Source organism: Mastacembelus armatus, chromosome 2 (genome assembly GCF_900324485.2).
Source record: "Mastacembelus armatus chromosome 2, fMasArm1.2, whole genome shotgun sequence".
Taxonomy (NCBI): Eukaryota; Metazoa; Chordata; class Actinopteri; order Synbranchiformes; family Mastacembelidae; genus Mastacembelus; species Mastacembelus armatus.
This window is the reverse complement of record NC_046634.1, coordinates 7,032,522-7,050,013: the sequence shown is the minus strand read 5'-3', so window position 1 is coordinate 7,050,013 and position 17,492 is coordinate 7,032,522. Positions and strand designations below refer to the sequence as shown.

Genomic DNA, 17,492 nt, shown 5'->3' with positions numbered 1-17,492 from the left:
TTTTAGTCTCTGCTCTTCAGGATTCTATGAAACATTGTTTTTGTTTTCAGAAAAGGAAAGCAGAGGATGAGCCAGAGAAGAAGGAAGAAGATAGACCCAGTGATGACAATCATAAAGAGGAGGCTGAAGAAAAGAACGGGGAAGAGATCCTAAGCACAACAGCTGAACCTGAGAAGAAAGAGTTAGAGTTGTCACAACGGAAGACACAAGCCAAAAAGCCAAAAGCTGCCAACCCATACGGAGCCTGGGAACAGATCCAGCAAGAGCAGGATCCATAGTAAGTGTCCCATTTAAATCCTGATATATAACATGAATTTAACCAATAATTGATGTGCAGAACATTAGAAATGTGTGCCAGTAGCTACTGAAAGGCCTCTAGCTGTTGGTTTACCTTTCCTCTCCAGTGCCAGTGTGGACTTACAGCTGCCCCAGGTGGACGTAAGCACAGCCAGCACTCCATCCGACCTGCCACCAGAGCCCAAACCAAAGTTCAAGGAACGCATCATCACCGGCCTCGGAGAGGAAGGTGGACCTGCTTCATTCAGAAAAAACAAGACACAGAATGGCAAATCCAGGAGCCTCCGGCAGAGAGACGATGATGATTGACCCAAACGCATCAAATCCTAAAGTCCGATTGCAGCAGAAAGAGACTTTTGCACAAATTTTCTTTCTTTGAATTTTTGACATTTAAATCCATCATTTCCATCTTTAAAGTGTATTCAGGTTTGTTTTTCTTAGGACACACAAATATCCTTTTGTATTAATATTATTAGGACAAAGCTGTGTCTAAAGAATCCTTGTTCTTTGCACTGGGAGCTGTCAGTCTGTAGATTGGTACAATACACAAATATTAACAATATTTGTATTGTCAACATGCCAGTGTGATCAGTCTAGTAATGACAAGGCATTACTTTCTGTAGTCTGTTAATTGAAGACATACAAATACAGAGCAAATTTGACTTTTTTTTTGTATTTTCCATATGTGTATTTTTTCACTAGGGTAAGTTATGAAAAGCTAGTAAGTCTTTATGGAAGTATCATTGCAGTTCTTGTCAGTTAAAGTGTTATGTCATACTTTCATGAAGCAATATATGACCAGAAATCATGCTGTCAATAAATGGCTGCCTGGTTAGTGAAAACAAGCTTGTTAGTACAATTATTTTGAAAATTTAACTGACTGGAGGAAACATCTTTCAGCCACAACTCAGTGATGAATGATCAAAATACATTTCACAGGCACCAGCTAGAATTTGTCCGGGCATGATGAAAACATTCATTTATACTTTAATTAGAAGTCAAGTCAGCCTGTAGTCAGGTGACTCGTGTGCTGGGTGTGATGTGCTTTTGGTAGGAGTGTGTGTATAAAGCTGATAGATGGTTTTACCGCACCCTAGTTGGCAAAGAACCATCAACAGTGGGGATGTTTATATCAAAGTAAAAAGTCAGTTTTACTGTACTTAGCTGTTTTTTAACTAGCATACATATTTTTTCATTTATAAAACAGTGGTATTATTTAAGGAATAACAATTATCCAAATACATTATTTGAGGGGAATTGAATTTTATTACAAAAATAAAAGCCTCTTAATTAGGGCCAATGGCTCCCGTTTGCACATAGCACCATTTGCAATGTGACTACATCACAAGCAAAAGCTGCAATATTAGTATTGAAATAATAGTCCGTTTCAGCTGTGGTGTGTTGTCACAGTAAGATGTGTTGGAGAAGCACATCTACCAAATGGCAAACACAGTATGTTGTGTCCACCTGACGGTAAGTTGTAGGTGTCATTCTGCAGTTAGTCCAGACTCTGGTCGGTTGAGACTGCTGCTGCCGTCCACCACCTCCAGAAGAGCCTCCTTCTCTGCGTGTTCAAGCACGTCACAGATTAGATCATCGAGAGCCCTCCCTCCTCTCGTGAACTCCTAAACATGAACATACATACAACAATAATTTGAGTTGAAGGACTCAAAAACAGCTACAAAGGTAGTAAAATAAAGATTCAACCCTTGCCGCCTAAAATGACAAACCAGTTTCTTTAGCGACACACTAACACTCACTTCATATCTAACCTTAATATCTCTAGAAACATATCCGGTCCTGTGGTCTGTGACACGATCCTGGCTGAAGTTGTAGGTTCGAATCCTGTCTGACTGAGAACGTGTGCCCACCTGTAGGTCAGTGAATTACATTAATTTTCTTGGTGATAAGGTGTTATTTCGTGTGAAGTCTTCAAGAGGAATTTCACTCACCTGCTGCTTCCGTGCTGTATGCCTCTGCTCAGTCTCTTTACCCATGATGCTCTGGTACACCCTGGCCCTCAGCATACGCATGGCTGTGTCTCTGTTCTGCAGCTGAGAGCGAGTCTGCTGACACTCAGCAGTTATACCTGTTAGGGGGTGGGGGGTTAAAATAAATCTGGTCAACATGGCCCACTTTTTATAGGACATTAAAGCTGAACCGTCTGGCTTTAAAACTCTTCTTGCACGTTTTACCAGTGGGAAGATGAACAATGCGCACTGCACTGTCTGTCGTGTTTACACTTTGGCCCCCAGCCCCTCGAGATCTAAATGTGTCGATGCGAAGATCCTTTGGATCAATGTTGATGTCAAACTGTGAGCAGAAAAAGTATTTTTTAAAGCATGCTAATAAACACAGACTGACAAAAAAGCAGCTGGTGATGAGAGAACAGCAGAGTGTACCTCCACTGGCTGCGGCAGGATAATGACAGTCATGGTTCCTGTGTGGATACGCTGCATCCTGGAGGACAGGCCCACTTCAGGGATCCTCTGCACCCGGTGTGTTCCTCCTTCATGCTTCAGGTGTCTGTACACATTCTCCCCAGCTATTCGTAACGCTGCATGGTGCAAGCCACCTGGGAAAAGTAGTCAGTTGGATAGATTTAGTTTCAGCTTTTCCTCTGGTCATGTGTATAACAACCTGCAATGAGTCTGCACCCAACATTTTAGAAAATAAAGTGCCATCTAGTCTATATGTTCACCCCACATTAATTCTTAGCTCTGTGTTTCTGTGAAGATAACTTAATATAGAAATAGCAAAGACCAAACACTAAAAAATAACAATCAAGTCACTAATAATTTCAGCTTTTAAAGAAACTTTTGATGCACACTAATGCTAATTTTGACTAAAATAGAGGATGAATGATACAGAGACAAAAATATAACTCACCATACTCAGCAGGTGTGTAGTTGTAAACCTCAAAGTCCCAGTTCTTGTAAGAAGCAAAACCCTGGTACATGTCAAACATTTCTCTGGTGAACTGCTGACAGATGTCACCTTAAATAACAAAACAGATATTACAAAGCATAAGAAAACATGTAATAAATTACCAGCAGTTTCATTTGAGTGTGACAACAAACAGTTTTAAAGAAACTGTTTTCATTCTTTTGTACCTCCGGTTGTCCGTCCTGACACAACCTCCAACACCACATCACTGGGGTCAAGGGGGTCTGCAGGCACAAGAGCTTTGATCAGCTGGAAAGAACGAAGAAAAGCTCACTAACTTAATGTCACATAAGAAATTTCTACACATATTTGAATATTCAGTCAAGTCAAACTTACACAGGGTGACAACATTATAGATTATAAACACGTATAAAAAAATAAGATCTAGGAGGATATCAAACAACCGTCAATGATGCCGTGTGTTCTTACATCTTTTCTTAAGGTCAGAATCTTGTGGGAGATTTGAGCTTCCTCCTCTTTCAACAGCTGGCTCAGCTGCTGGTCTTCATCTGTGGCACCAGCTGAACCTGCAGAAACAGGGAAAACATAACATGAAATTTAAAGTCTGAAATATCTTCACGCTACCTGGACATTGAAATGAAACCGACTCACCATGTAGAAGTGAATGAACTTCTTCAAGGTCTTTCAGGGCTTGTTCAATGCTACCAAACACGCTGGCGAGAGGCAGCAGCTCTGCATGTTTCTTTACAAGCACTTTTCTGTCGGTCTCGCTTAGGTGTGCATGCTCTAATTTCTCACTGAGGTCTCTGTGCTCCCTCATCTGCTGCCGAACATATGTCTGCACAGACTCATTGTCATACAAGTCCCCGAAAGCACTTTGGTACAGGCGTTTCGGTGTGAGCGTGCCCCAGTGATGGACATCTGCAGTGTTAGCACATTTCAGACTATCGTGTCCTGTCGGTGCCCTCCATCCTCCTCCTGTGCCGTAAACTACACGGCTGCACAAAGAGCACAGGCGACACCAGCGACCGACGAGCATTTGACCACATTTAACAGCGATAATTAAAGGAAAACAATATTTACACGCGTTGTTTACAACTGCCAAAGACACTAAAGTTAGCTAGCTCCTGAAGCTAGCAGTGAGAGAGACCGGATGTACTGTGAGGAGGGAATTCTGGGAACTGTAGTTTTATTGTAGCTGATTTTGACGTTTGATGCTAGCGAACATATAAGACGTTTGACAAAATGCCCGAATTGAGTGTTAATGAAGATGGTAGACTGATATAAATTATTTCATTGACTAATAATAAACAGAAACTGGTGTTTTCATGTTTAACGAGCTGTTATTAATGTGAATTTTGCTAAATATTAGCGAAGTTACCTCACGTTAAACCTGCTAACGGTTAATTAACATTTAAGTGTTAGCTAGTTAGCGGTAGCTAGAAATAACCCAGTTAATTTTAGCTTTGGTAACTTTTACTTTTAAGGCCAAACATGTTCTATACTGACAAAAGGTGTCTAAAATATGAAAAGAGGACAGCCCGAAATACTATTAGCAAGATTTACCAAGAGCTTCATGGAAAATGTGATTGTGACTAGTTACTTTAATAATCTGCTGCTTTAACAGAAACTTCACAACATTTTCTCTTCAGGAACGCAGGAGATTCTTGGATCTTCATTAACCAAAGCGGTGGAGGATGTCAGTCAGCATGGCCAGGCCCAGACTGAGGCCCTCAAAGAGAAAGAAAAGACACTGAGCTCCCTGCAGGTTCACCTTATTTACAATAGGCTTTAGAAACCCAGTCTCTCTAAAAACACTTTTATATTATCTTACTGTTTACTACTGCCAACTATAAGAGAGTGTGTGAACCTGGCATGATGGGCAGACTGACTATAGCTAAGTCAGTTTAATGGATCTACATGTTGCTGCAATAGAATAGTTAAGAAAATGTTTCAGAATTTCTTATATTCATCCTGGAGACTTGTTTGTTCACCGTCTCAAAAAGATCATCAACCTGCTCGCTTCATTTTGGGGAGTTTACAATGGTTTAGACCTTTTGGTTGGAAAGAATTATGCTCCTTTTTCCAGGCAACTCTTTCAGATATGGAGAAGAAATGTGAGATGGCAGAGCTGGACCTGAGATCCAAAGTGAGTGAAATCCTAATCCTGGAGCGTGGGATAGAGCACCTGGAGCGCCAGACAAAAGCCCTGCATGATCGCTGTGCAGCCATCAGCATAGACAACACACAACTTCACATTCGTATAAGCGAGGAGGAAGAGCACGCTCACATGGTAGTGGAAGTGTTCAACACTTACCGAAATAAGATGGAAAGTCACAGAGAAGCAGTTTTGCACGCGGCGAGGCACACACAGGCCCATGCAGAGCTAGAAAAGAAGAGAGCACTGGTCAGGATGCTGACACAGAAGAAAGAGGAGCTAAAGGAAGATTTGGAGAATCCAAATGGAAACATGGTGAAAATGGCAAAGGTAAATAAAACTGTCTGGATGATCCTGAATTATACAGAATTTTAATCTTTAGATATTTGTTCTTTATGCTATTTGTTTCTTTAGTCAATACTGTATGTCTCCAAATGACAAATCTGAAATTCTTTTCCTTTGCTCTTTTCAATCTTTCTATTGATTCTTTCAACAGAGAGAGGTCGATGCTCTGAAAAAGGAGATCTCTGTGACAAGGAAGACCATAGCTGGGAAAAGACAGCAGTTACAAAAAGAGTTGGAATCTCATGCTCAGATAAAGAAAGACATAGAGGTAAAGTAAAGAGATGAATTGTCGAGAGCGAATTTGTCCCATTTATTACTAAAGATGAAAATAATAAATAGATATTAATTTGTCTATTAAATAAATGATTATATTAATATTTTTGTGGCCCTTTTCGTATCAGAACAGCAGCAGATTAAAACTTAAGTCCATGATCATTGTCTGACTTCCTTATTTATCCCCAAAGGAAAGTCTGAAAACTGAATTTGTTTGTGCGTTTTCACTCTCAGATCCAGAACAAACGCTGTGACGCCATCATCAAGCGTCTCCATTGTCAACTGAGCAGGGCCCAGGCTGCCCACAGGTAACTATTAAACTATTAAACTATTAAAAATAGTAATTTTCAAATATTCATATTGAGACAGGAAAGCACTGATTGAAATAAGTTTCCACATATTAAATGCTACTAAACTGTGTCTGCTTTACTTTAGGCAAATGTCTGAAGAAATTTACCGCATGGAGACACAGCTAGCTGAGCTTAAGAGGCAGCAGGAGTCATCACAAGACTCTGGTCATTAAACTGGACTGTTTGGCTCGCCTAATTCAGATAAATATGATTTATGAAACCCTCTTATATGTAAGTGAATATCCAGTCCTTTGAACTTTAATGATTATAGGTTGATTATTTTAGTGTCAGAATAAATGTAAAAGCCCATATTATTGTAATGGGTTGAGTTGTTGCTGTTACTAAAGTTAACCAGCTGAGGGCAGCAGTGTCAACTCAATATATATGATATATAAAAACACACAACCCTCAGACCGCTACATACTGTATATTAACATCCACATTATTGCTGAACGTGTTCCTTTAAATGTACAGATTTTATTAAAACATTTTTCTGTTCTCACATTATTTGATTTGCTTTGATAATAGGACAGTATGCAGGAGTGCTCTACTCCCTTGCAGCTGTCACAACAAAATCAGGAGCAATGTCAACAGGGCATGGGATGGGATTTTGGGTCAAGTACTGATAGTGACTCTGTTTGTCCAGTCAGTGTGCACAACACTGACCCATATGAAACAAAGCCAAGTGTTCACTCTATAACTGTCAATGTGACGATGTTGTTTTGGTACATGCTGTTCCAGCTTCTGCTTCACTGCATCGCCTGATGGTCTGCAACATGACGGTCCCATTGCCTGCTAACAAGGGTGTAACTGTGCTACTTCATCCATAACTCATAACTCACCCAACAATGTGACTCCTCATCAATGAAGTTACTCCTCATGAGAGGACGACCTTATATAGCCACTAACTATGATGGCCCCTGGGCACAAAGCACAAACACAAACAAAATCCAAAAGCACATGCAAAAGTCTGGTTGAACGTCAGTAAGCTGAAGGACCATGTTTGACTGTTTTGACTAAAATTGTATTGTAGTGGGTCACTTCCTTAAAGGAGAACTTGGGAAGTTCACCACAGCGGTGTGGATGTGTGCTGTGCCGCAGCACTGCTCTGTCTGACCACACTCTGCTCTGCCCTGTTGACGCTGCTCAGCCCAGGCTGCCTCTACTCAAACTGTCAAAACACACACACATTGTTACACACACGAATTTCAGACATAATATTGGCAAACTGCCCAAAACTCCCTTGTAGAAAGGACAGTCCAGTACATTTAGAAACTTACTTACTGGTTAATTTGAGAATTCACATTGTACAGTACAAGCACATGTGTGTACACTCACACTCACAGTGCCACAGCTATTTGTTCTTCACACTTTTTAAGCCTTGGTGCCTTCTTAAGTTATTTTATCACATAAAAATGAACTTTAATCTCATAATGTAGACAAATATTGTTCCAGAGAGTATGCCATATACGTGCACTGTGTTGTGCTTGCATAAATACACAATGCAAGGAAAAGCAGTTGGAGGAGCAGTTTCACGCAGGGAGTTCTCTGTAAGTAATTCTTTAAATAAACGCCATCCATATCCTCTCTCAGCTAATGAAGCCTGTCTGAGTGGGGACTGAATTTGGCACCAGCCTTCTACCACTTGCTGGTTTTATTTATTTGGCTGTGACACATTCGTCTATTGTAGTTTGGCATTAAGTGTCATTTTAAAATATATTTGACTGGTGAAATAGAGAAGATGGAGGGGGAGATAGGGATTTACCAGCCAATGGGAACAAAATAAAGCAATGACCATATGTCCATTTTTTTTTCCTGTGAGAGACAAAAAACATTCAACTTTGTTCGAGTACATCATCTGTAAAGGCTGTTTTTACAGCACAAGGATGTATCTGTTGTTAAAATGTAGTTTGTAAAATTGGCTTGAGTCCTGAGTCATTCTTCATGTTCTCAGTGAGAATTATTTCACATTGAAACTACTACTTTAGTGATCAACTGTCTTTCCTTACACGTCGGGGACAGTTTGAGACGAACTTCTTGAACAGCGTGAACTGTAATTGTAAGAGTCTTTCTGTTCTGATCAAAGGTGTCATTTCCACTGGAGATGGGGGAGGATTGTGCACAGTTTCAAACACTATTTTTGTTCTGCTCAGTTTTAGTTCAGGTTGATTTTCAAACTACAGCCTCTCTAAACATCGTTCACTGTCAAAATCCAGACATGAGAAGATTTGAGTTGACGGGAAAAAAAAAAAAAGTACTGCCTACTTTTTATCTACAGTTAATGTTCTAACAGTAAAGCATTAAAATAGTAGCTAAAAAGAAAATTAACTAGTGACTTGTTTTTCCCCTTTTGCTGAATAAAATGAATGAATCAACTGTTGAAGCCATAAACTCATGCTGCTATAAATCTTTAAGGATGGAGGGAAATACTTGCTATAGAAGCAGAACAGAACATAATATTTCATTTCATCCTCTGGGTGGATTTTGTTGTACACAGTCGCAGCCCTGCACACCTCACGTTAAGGTTTCTCCTCTTCTTGTGCATGACTAAATATGTCTGAGTGACACAGTTATAGCTGTTTGTGTCTCCTCTGGCTCTCTGCCCATTTATGTAACATGGAGGTGGAGACAGCTGCCAGAGATAGTTTGATAAATCATTACATCCATGCCTAAGTGTTGGGTTGTGTGTAATAAATACCTAAACTAAGGTACAGTTACTGCAGAGTTCAGCAGATGTAGGAAGCTCTGCTGAAACCTAGTGGTGGAAATGCAAAACGAAACAGGTGATGCACCGAGGGGAATACTGAAATGTGTGTATGTTTTCACTATGTTTTTAGTGATTTAATCTCACCTGTAGATTAGATTAGATTCCACTTTATTGTCATTTCTTAGTATACAGTGCGTGTATATGTGTGTGCATGTGCAGTTGTGCAGATCTACATACTGGAACTTTATCTCCGACCTCAGCCACAGTCATTCTGAACACATCTGAGGTTAATTCTTCACTAATGAAGCATTACATCTTTCCTCAGGTGTTTTCACTCGTCTGCTTTGGACAGATCACATTCCTTATTGTTGGGCAGCACCTGCAATCACTCCACCACCTGCCATTTACAGTAACAAGCTGAGTGTCTGTTTTGTCAGAATGTTTTGCACAGCCAACATACCTCAGGGGACAGTTTCAAGAAGCAGGTTATTATAAATCTGGAAAACATTTCTGAGAAAAAAATTATTTCAGACATGAGATGCTTCCAGGTTTTCTCTTGCTGTGAGGTGACAGATACACTACAGTTGAGAGGCTAAAACTGGAATGTTTTAAGCAATTAGACAAATACATTTTCTGCTAATTAATCAGCTCATCACTGCAGCTGTAACAACCCCTATCGCTGACACTCCTCTCGCTCAGGTGTGTTGTTGCACCTTTTCTTTCCTGAAATACTTTTACGTTAATTGTGTTTTCCTCTGTGAATCAAGCAGTTCACACACAAGAAAATGTGGCATGAGCTTCCTGGGAACAAGAAATACACTTGTGCCCCAGACAGCCAATGTCCCCTCTCTCCATGCTGTGGAGAAAGGAGAGAGTGCCATGTTTGTTTGCATCATTTTCCAGAGAAACCTACATTTCACTGCTCTTGGTAATTGTTTCTCCATGGCTTTAAGAGCCTTAGTGTTTCTCAGCCCCTGGGGCAACAGCCTATATACAGCTCGAGTGTGGATTTACCTCCAGAGACCTAAAAAGAAACTTCTATTTGTTCAAGTAATTAAGTGGCTCTGTAAAGTTTTCCAGACTGGAGCCTGTCCAATAAATTGGCTGGCTGATATAATTGGCCGATATGTGCTATCTACAAATAAATCTCTATCAGTGTTTATAATGGTCGAAATATGACAAAACGAAAAGCAGAGACAGAAGATGAATCTAATGTCATTCGATGTTCAAATACAGTTCAATACTGTTCACTATCAAAAAAACAGATGTATGGTCATATCAAACTACATTATGTCAAGTTGTCTTGGTGAGGGCTCAAAAAAAATGTTGGGAGGACAAAAGAATATCGATCAATATATCGGCTTATCGGGTTGTAAAACAATAAAATATCAGAATTGGTATCAGTCTCAAAAAAACCTTATCAGCTGCACTCTAATCCAGACATCTCTGTTCACAAAGAAGAAATCCTGAGTCAAGAGGCCGCTCCGATGATAGTTTGTGGATTAGCACATTAAAAAGTGAGGAGGGGATATCTCTCAGCAGGCAGGGCTGAACACGCAGGGGAAACCACTGTGACGCTGCATCTCTAATTGTTCCCACTGGTCCTTGTTAAACGAAACAACATGTCACCTGCTCACCAGTTTACAGGTATAAACACCTGACCTTTCAAACCAGTTTTACACATCCTGCCTTGTTTTCATGATTAAATTCTTTTCTTCTTTCCAATTAAGACAAGCCCACTGAGTGAGTCACAAGCGTGTTTATTTAAGGTTTCTAGGTAGTGTAGAAGCTGTGCCCTTTTCTTGGTATCACAGAAACCAGGTAAAAACATTCATGGCTGTTTTTGGGTGTGGCTGGACATTAGTTGGAGCAATGTTGTAATTTGCACAGGCACGAAATGGTCCTCAACTGACTCTGACTGTGTTTTAGGATGAGAGAAGTTAGGTTTAACATCTCACTTAACTCCAGGAAACAGCCCAGGCCAGAAATAGACATAATAAATAATCCTTTAACACACACACGCCCAAAACAGTGCTCCACCCTGCCATACACCTGAGCGACACAAACAAACACGCACAGACACATTCTTTAATGCCCTGGTATCCAGGGCAGAGGTCCTACATCAAATGTTTAGACACATTCAGAAACCACAGCATCCATCAAGATTATACTGTTACCACCATGTGGGCAGCATGTGTTTGTTTAAAGAAATGCAACTACCACTCACCACATAGTGACACAAATTGTAGTAGTTTACACTCAAATGAGTCAAGAATCCACTTACACACACATAAACACACAAAGTACAGAGTATACTGGATGTGATATATGTTGTCTCAGTGCCGCACCTGGAGGTGTGCACCCCCACCCAGCAGTGAGTCATCTTTGGAAACACCGCTCAGCATTTTGCCCTCTGAAATCCTGAGCACTAATCATGGTGATGGGGGAACTCCTCAGTAAAAATCCTGCATTCCAAATGCTACTAAAGTAAAAGCATAAAGCATCTCCTACAGTAACGTCTGTCTCATGTAAACATACCACGCAGAAATTCTTGCCACTGCAGACATTTCTTCTGATAAAGGTATTAATTAGCCTATACCCGTTCAGCACACCGTAATATGAACATTGCTATCTGGGCATATCAACATACTGATGACTAAGGCCTATGTAAAGAATACACAGGGATGCAGATTAAAAATCACCCTGATCCAAATATGTGACATTCTGTTGTTTGTAAACCTGATTTAGCATGAACATGTCTATAATTTAATCTGAGCTCATAAATGCTCAGACAGCCCTTAGGTTTTTAGCGCAGCACATCTTTGGGACACTAATTGTGTTGTAGATACACACTGCAGTCTACGACACTAGACTAGAAACTCAGGCCTCTCTTGCAACAGCACCACAAAACATAAGAAGGGTTTATTTTGTTGCTCTGCAGACAGAAAGTAGGGCAGCTAGAGGGAGCAGCAGGGAGTCCCGGGTCCTGCATTACGTCAAGTGTGTGTGCTGGCAGGAGGAGGGGGGCATGCACTAACTTGTATCCTAATCGCACACAGAACAGGGAGACAATAAATTATGGAATAACCTGGGAAGGAAGTAACAGAACTAAAACCCAGGAATCATGCAGAGATATAAACACTCTTCACTGTCCTGTACAAACTCTTCTTATTCATTTCCCCTCACAGAAACCACAGCTGCATTTTTATCACTATTTCACAGGGCGCTGAACACTGCCAGGGAGAAACAAAAGACTAGACTTTATCTCCCACAAACTCAATGTCAAACACTAGAAATGTGGGCTAAATATCATCCTCTCATATATACACTGCAATAAAAACGACAGTCACTTTAAAAGGAGGCTCCAGGCTGAGATAAACACATTATGCAAACACACCCAGCAGCCTTTTCAACTCCTCCTCATGAAGACGCTGCTTATTGACCACTTCTTACTGTACACCAGGTGTGTGTGGGCAGCTATACACCAATATTTGCCTTTTTGTTTTTCTAAGGAGAACCTCAGCTGTCTCGGTGGCTGCGGGCCCTACAGACCATTTTAGTCTCTAATAAATAAAGAATAAAAACTTAAACACTAAACCTGATTTTGGCTTTGCCAAACATTTTTTATTTTATCAAGCTGCGACGCTTTACACCAACATGCATTGTTACATGAGGCTGTGTCATGTCAGTCACTTGGCACCTACAGAAGGACATGCTTGGGAAATAATCCCTGAAAGCATGCTGCTGGACATGCTGCAGCAGTTTTCTGATTCATGATGTCTCTAAGTCATGACAGCAGTGACACAGAATATTCTAAAACTGACAAATTACAAGTGATACATTACCTTTAAACCAGTGAATGGGTGAAACCATGAAAAGCTGAAACACTAACCCTTCCTCTGCTTCAGTTTGACGTCTCACTCTGCGGTTGGTCTGCCTGTGCATTTCTTCGTGAACATTTATCAGCCTGACTTTGTGTGAGTAGTACTTCACTTCAACGCCAAGCTACAGTATTTAAGTGCTGGATGAGATGAGGTCTTTTCTGAGAATAACAGGAGATATGAAAAAGCCCTGAAGCTCAGAGTACCTCAAAAAATGTGGAGACATTAAATCAACAGTATGCACTGGTGTGTGACAGTGAGAGAGTACAAGCATGTGCTAATAATTACAAAGCTTATTACTCCAGTGGGTTGTTCTGGGGCTATAACTAAGTAGAATTTAGTGCTAACAAATCTAAATGTTTAATTTGTTTGTCAAATTAGTCAATGTAAAAAAAATAAATAAATAAAAATCATATGACTTGTGATCTTACAGTTAATAAACGTGAAGTAATTTTTACACAAACAGCAAAACCAGGAGCCAGATACGAGCAATCATTTATAAATATCTAATCATCTGGATTTTACAGTATTTGCTGTGAACTAGAGGTTTTATGTGTCCCACGTTTGATGCTCATTTATAACGCTGCTCTGCACCTGTTCTGTTACAGGACGCTGTGTACTGCACTGATGCAATATTAAAAACAATGCTCAGAACGCAGGCGTCTGTGCGTGCATACGAAGTGACAGTGATGCATTTGTGGATACGTGTTGGTCACAGCTGTATGCTACATGTACACACTGTATATATATACTATACTCCTCAAGGCCCCTGTGGAGAGCTTGTGGTGGGAGCTCACTGTGATATCAGCTCACTGTGTGACTCTACATAGTGTAAATCTCATTTGAAAGAGTGATTATTTAACAATAAAGGTGTTCAGTGTCTGTTCTACTCCATTATTTTCTCAGAAAACTAATAAATGTCAGGTTGCACAGAGTTCCTGGAGCTTGTGGAAGAGTGGCTAGTTCAGACATGACATGACGAGGCATCACGTCATATAGAAAACACACGCCTCAGAAACCCTTGATCACTGTGATTCCTGAGTCTGTCTCACGAAGTGTTGTTTATCAGCTGAGGACAGTAAATTAGTCCCAGCCAGTTCAGGTTGTGCCCAGGTCTTCAGTCTGGCCTTCACTGCCTTCCAGTGAACAGATCTGACTTTCATATGGCAATGGTGGCATCACATATCTGGCTTGGCTGTCAGCAGATGCCATTTCAAACCGCAGAACCTCATGTGCCAAAGGCTGCACTGAAGCTGCAGATGGATGATGTGAATGAATAGAAGTAAACGGTTTTTACTGCCATCCCTGGACTGCACGTATCCCTAACTGCTTCACTGTGTTTGTGCTGCTTTTCTTGTCTGTGCCTGCACTTTCTTCCTGCTGATGATGGTTCCACGTGCTGCTGTCTGCTGCTTGGAGCTGGACTGAAAACGTGACAGGACCGACGGATTTAAGAAGGGAAAAATTTAAAGGAGCACTTCCAGTATTCATGACATTTGTCTTGTCTTACCAATCAAAGAGCTCAGAAATATTATTCATTTCCTACAGTACAGAATTACAGTGTTTATTCGTCATGTATCCAGTGTACTTTTAACATTTAGAAACCAAGTCAATTTTTTAAAAATGTACTATTGATACAATTTAAATATTATAGGAGTCTTGTTAAAAATAAAAGTTCATGCATTAAAGGTGCTACAGTAAAAGTGCTGGTCTCTAACAGCAGACTGAGCTAGATCAGCTCCAGCCACAAAATGTCTGTTAAATAGCTGTCAAAGTGAAAAAACCACATTGCTCCCGGAACAGTTCTACAACAAGAAAACAAATGCAAAGGAAGTTCTCTTGTGTCTCTGGAAACAGCTGAGAGGTTCCTTCAACTAGACTAAAAATGAACTCAGAGCAAATATGCTTTTGGGGGAAGCCAGGGCTTGTTTAACTTTGCTTTGTCAAATTTTCTGTACACTGAGCATACCCACTCTCCATCCTTACAAACTCAGGCAGATGTCAGCCAGATGATGCCATCATCTGCTTATTTACCTACTTACACAAAGACTCCAGGGTCTATGCTAATCTAGGATCAGGTTTTCATGGCTTTTAACAGATCTATGCTCCCGCTTCACTGAGAGGCCTCAGGCATTGTCTAACCGTTTGGTGCAAGCCTGCTCAAACACACCCACTTTTCTCACTCAGCTCACGTTCACGTCACATGACAAGAAGCATCAGTGCTGAATGTTCAGGCTATTTCTGAGATTGCTGTTGTCACATTACTGCACCACACAAGGTTCAAGACTTCTCTTTTCACTGCTCTGAACTGGGAGTGCTGAGTACCCGCGTGAAGACATTGGACGCACGTCTTAAACGCTCACGGAGGCACAGTGACAGCTGTGCGTGTCCTCTGTCGCCGAACAGGATGATGTCAACATTTGCATGTTATTTCATGAAACAGCTGACCATGTTTACGATTTTACGAAAATCTATTACTATCAAATCCAGTGTGAGGCAACTTCTCAATCCTAGATTAGATTAGATCAGATCATTAAGCAAACGTTAGATTCATATTTAACATGGCTGACGTTGAATGTCTAAAGCTGGCTTGATTTCCAAAGGCAAATCTTAAACAGTGATACAGCAACATGCACACAGTGGATGTGCTTGCAGTGAACACATCTTGCTTTAATATAAGTTGTAATGGCTCATAAACTTTAGTCCTTCAAGCATCTTTCTAATAAACTGGAACAACCTGGGCCATAAACAACCTGATTAAGAGGAAAAGCTCTTTAAGTGGATGCAGCTTTGTTGTCTCTCCTGCTGTGTCAGTTCAATAGTGGTTAATGACTGCACAGAAAAGACACACATACATTCGCTGGCAGACAAACTGAAAGCATGTCAGTGTCGGCCAAAACAAACAAAGAATAAAAGCAAATTTCACATACGGAGAATCGAACTCTCATTTAGCGTCATGGCATATTTACTGCTGTCTATTTGGAACAAGTGCCATTATTAATAAACTACTTTACATTCTTGTTTTCAAAAGCAATAAATCAACACCAATAAATTCACAGTGACACTGTGTTTGGGAAACCAGTCAAACCAGACCAACATTTCAGAGAAATATTTCATACAGACAAGCTGAGTAAAGAAAAATCACTAACTATGGACAACACAGTAAGAGGTTCAACTGTACACTTAAATGATCTGCAGTCCAAAATCACATTGCTCACCGTCACAAGGACAGAGGTTTTAGGATGAAACTGTTTTTAAAAACCCAGGGATGGAGAGAAGGTTCTAAAGGGAGGAAAAGTGGAGGATAAAACAGGACCATAATCCCCCATAATCCCCTTCTCTCCCCAGTGGGGGGGCATGAGCTATGTGCCTTCGTGTTCTCGTCTGCAATTGTTTTGAAATTTTAGAGGGCTCTAGCCTGGCGAAGAGGAGGTATGTGAGGTATGTGACTTTGGACTAAGGACACACTGGAGAATGGACCTGCTGAGGTCTGGCCCTAAATGTAGGCTGGTATTGTTTATGTGGAGAACATGATCATAATGCATCTTGCCTGAACTACATCCTTTCCTAAGAGACTGTTCGGTCTGTTTAAGGATCACTGTTCGTGAATGAAAACAAAAAACTCCTGTAAGAATTTAAAGTTTACAGCGTCCACCCAGAAACAGAGAGCAAACATTTCTTTAACGCGGTGCACCAATGGTGACTAACAGACAGAAAGCAGGAGGAAATCCAACGTAAAATTTAGCAAATCCATGTCATAGTGTCAAATGTGAAATATAGACCAGCCGACTTGAGGGAAAGAGTAGATAACCAATACAAATTAAGGTCTTAATGATGAACTGGGTCATATGACCTCTTGTCCAACTCTGCCTTGAGGCTTTAAAGACCATATACAGTGGTGTGAAAGAGTGTTGGCCCCCTTCCTGATTTCTTATTTTTTTGCATGTTTGTCACACTTTAATGTTTCAGATCATCAAACAAATTGAAATATTAGTCACAGAGAACACAAGTAAACACATCATGCAGTTTTTGAATGAAGGTTTTTATTATTAAGGGAAAACAAAATCCAAAACTACATGGCCCTGTGCGAAAAAGTGTTTGCCCCCCCCCAGTTAAAACATAACTGAACTGTGTGTTTACTTGTGTTCTCTTTGACTAATATTTCAATTTGTTTGATGATCTGAAACATTAAAGTGTGACAAACATGCAAAAAAATAAGAAATCAGGAAGGGGGCCAACACTCTTTCACACCACTGTAGCTGCTCTCTCTCGGTTTGTGTTTGAATGATCATTTTTATGCAGGAGCGAATATTTTTGAATATTCTGTTTGATGAAGTCAGAAAACTTGTCAGATGCATGAAGAGGTGTTTCTGCTTCACGATGTGTTTGTGGCTTCTGCATTTTCTCTGAAATGTTTCCTCTGTGCAGGTGATGGAGCTCTTATGTTCAGCGTGACTCTTACCTCATCTCTCATATTCTATTTCAGTGCAGTCGCGTGTTCACACCTCCCATCAGCTGCTTCCCAGATGTGACCCACATAGGCTGTAGCCTCTTCATTCAATCAGCTGCACCTC

At 40.6% G+C, this 17,492-nt stretch overlaps 3 protein-coding genes and 1 long non-coding RNA gene across 4 annotated transcripts in view; 3 read left to right on the top strand and 1 right to left on the bottom strand.

Moving 5' to 3' along the window:
• Positions 1-965, top strand: part of wbp4 (WW domain binding protein 4) — a 2,883-nt gene extending 1,918 nt beyond the window's left edge. The window contains exons 9-10 of the mRNA XM_026302261.1: positions 51-277; positions 405-965. Of these exons, the coding sequence (XP_026158046.1) occupies positions 51-277; positions 405-606 (429 nt within the window). The 3' untranslated portion in view covers positions 607-965. The remainder of the gene's footprint in view (positions 1-50; positions 278-404) is intronic.
• Positions 966-1,540: 575 nt separating this feature from the next.
• mtrf1 (mitochondrial translational release factor 1) lies at positions 1,541-4,379 on the bottom strand. Its single transcript, XM_026302260.2, has 9 exons — positions 3,856-4,379; positions 3,673-3,770; positions 3,411-3,492; positions 3,187-3,294; positions 2,700-2,872; positions 2,493-2,610; positions 2,250-2,386; positions 2,070-2,168; positions 1,541-1,922 (listed from the first exon to the last, which is right to left on the bottom strand). The coding sequence occupies exons 1-9, from the start codon at positions 4,241-4,243 to the stop codon at positions 1,785-1,787; spliced, it is 1,341 nt and encodes a 446-aa protein (XP_026158045.1). The 5' UTR covers positions 4,244-4,379; the 3' UTR covers positions 1,541-1,784.
• On the top strand, positions 1,938-4,994 carry LOC117152733 (uncharacterized). Its single transcript, XR_004463254.1, has 3 exons — positions 1,938-1,983; positions 2,084-2,174; positions 4,857-4,994. It is a non-coding gene; the product is annotated as an uncharacterized LOC117152733 (long non-coding RNA).
• A 237-nt stretch (positions 4,995-5,231) lies between these two features.
• ccdc122 (coiled-coil domain containing 122) lies at positions 5,232-7,266 on the top strand. Its single transcript, XM_033325609.1, has 5 exons — positions 5,232-5,692; positions 5,859-5,975; positions 6,215-6,288; positions 6,416-6,495; positions 7,072-7,266. The coding sequence occupies exons 1-5, from the start codon at positions 5,309-5,311 to the stop codon at positions 7,158-7,160; spliced, it is 744 nt and encodes a 247-aa protein (XP_033181500.1). The 5' UTR covers positions 5,232-5,308; the 3' UTR covers positions 7,161-7,266.
• Positions 7,267-17,492: the final 10,226 nt, after the last annotated feature.

What these genes read in the sequence shown, in the direction of transcription:
- mtrf1 (XM_026302260.2), bottom strand. Translation starts at nt 4,243, where the DNA reads ATGCTCGTCGGTCGCTGGTGTCGCCTGTGCTCTTTGTGCAGCCGTGTA. An exon ending in GTCAGGACGGACAACCGGAG is followed by an intron (nt 3,295 to 3,410) that starts GTACAAAAGAAT and finishes TTGTTATTTAAG; the next exon opens with GTGACATCTGTCAGCAGTTC. An exon ending in CATTGTTCATCTTCCCACTG is followed by an intron (nt 2,387 to 2,492) that starts GTAAAACGTGCA and finishes ACCCCCTAACAG; the next exon opens with GTATAACTGCTGAGTGTCAG.
- ccdc122 (XM_033325609.1), top strand. Translation starts at nt 5,309, where the DNA reads ATGGAGAAGAAATGTGAGATGGCAGAGCTGGACCTGAGATCCAAAGTG. An exon ending in ACATGGTGAAAATGGCAAAG is followed by an intron (nt 5,693 to 5,858) that starts GTAAATAAAACT and finishes TTCTTTCAACAG; the next exon opens with AGAGAGGTCGATGCTCTGAA. An exon ending in AGGGCCCAGGCTGCCCACAG is followed by an intron (nt 6,289 to 6,415) that starts GTAACTATTAAA and finishes GCTTTACTTTAG; the next exon opens with GCAAATGTCTGAAGAAATTT.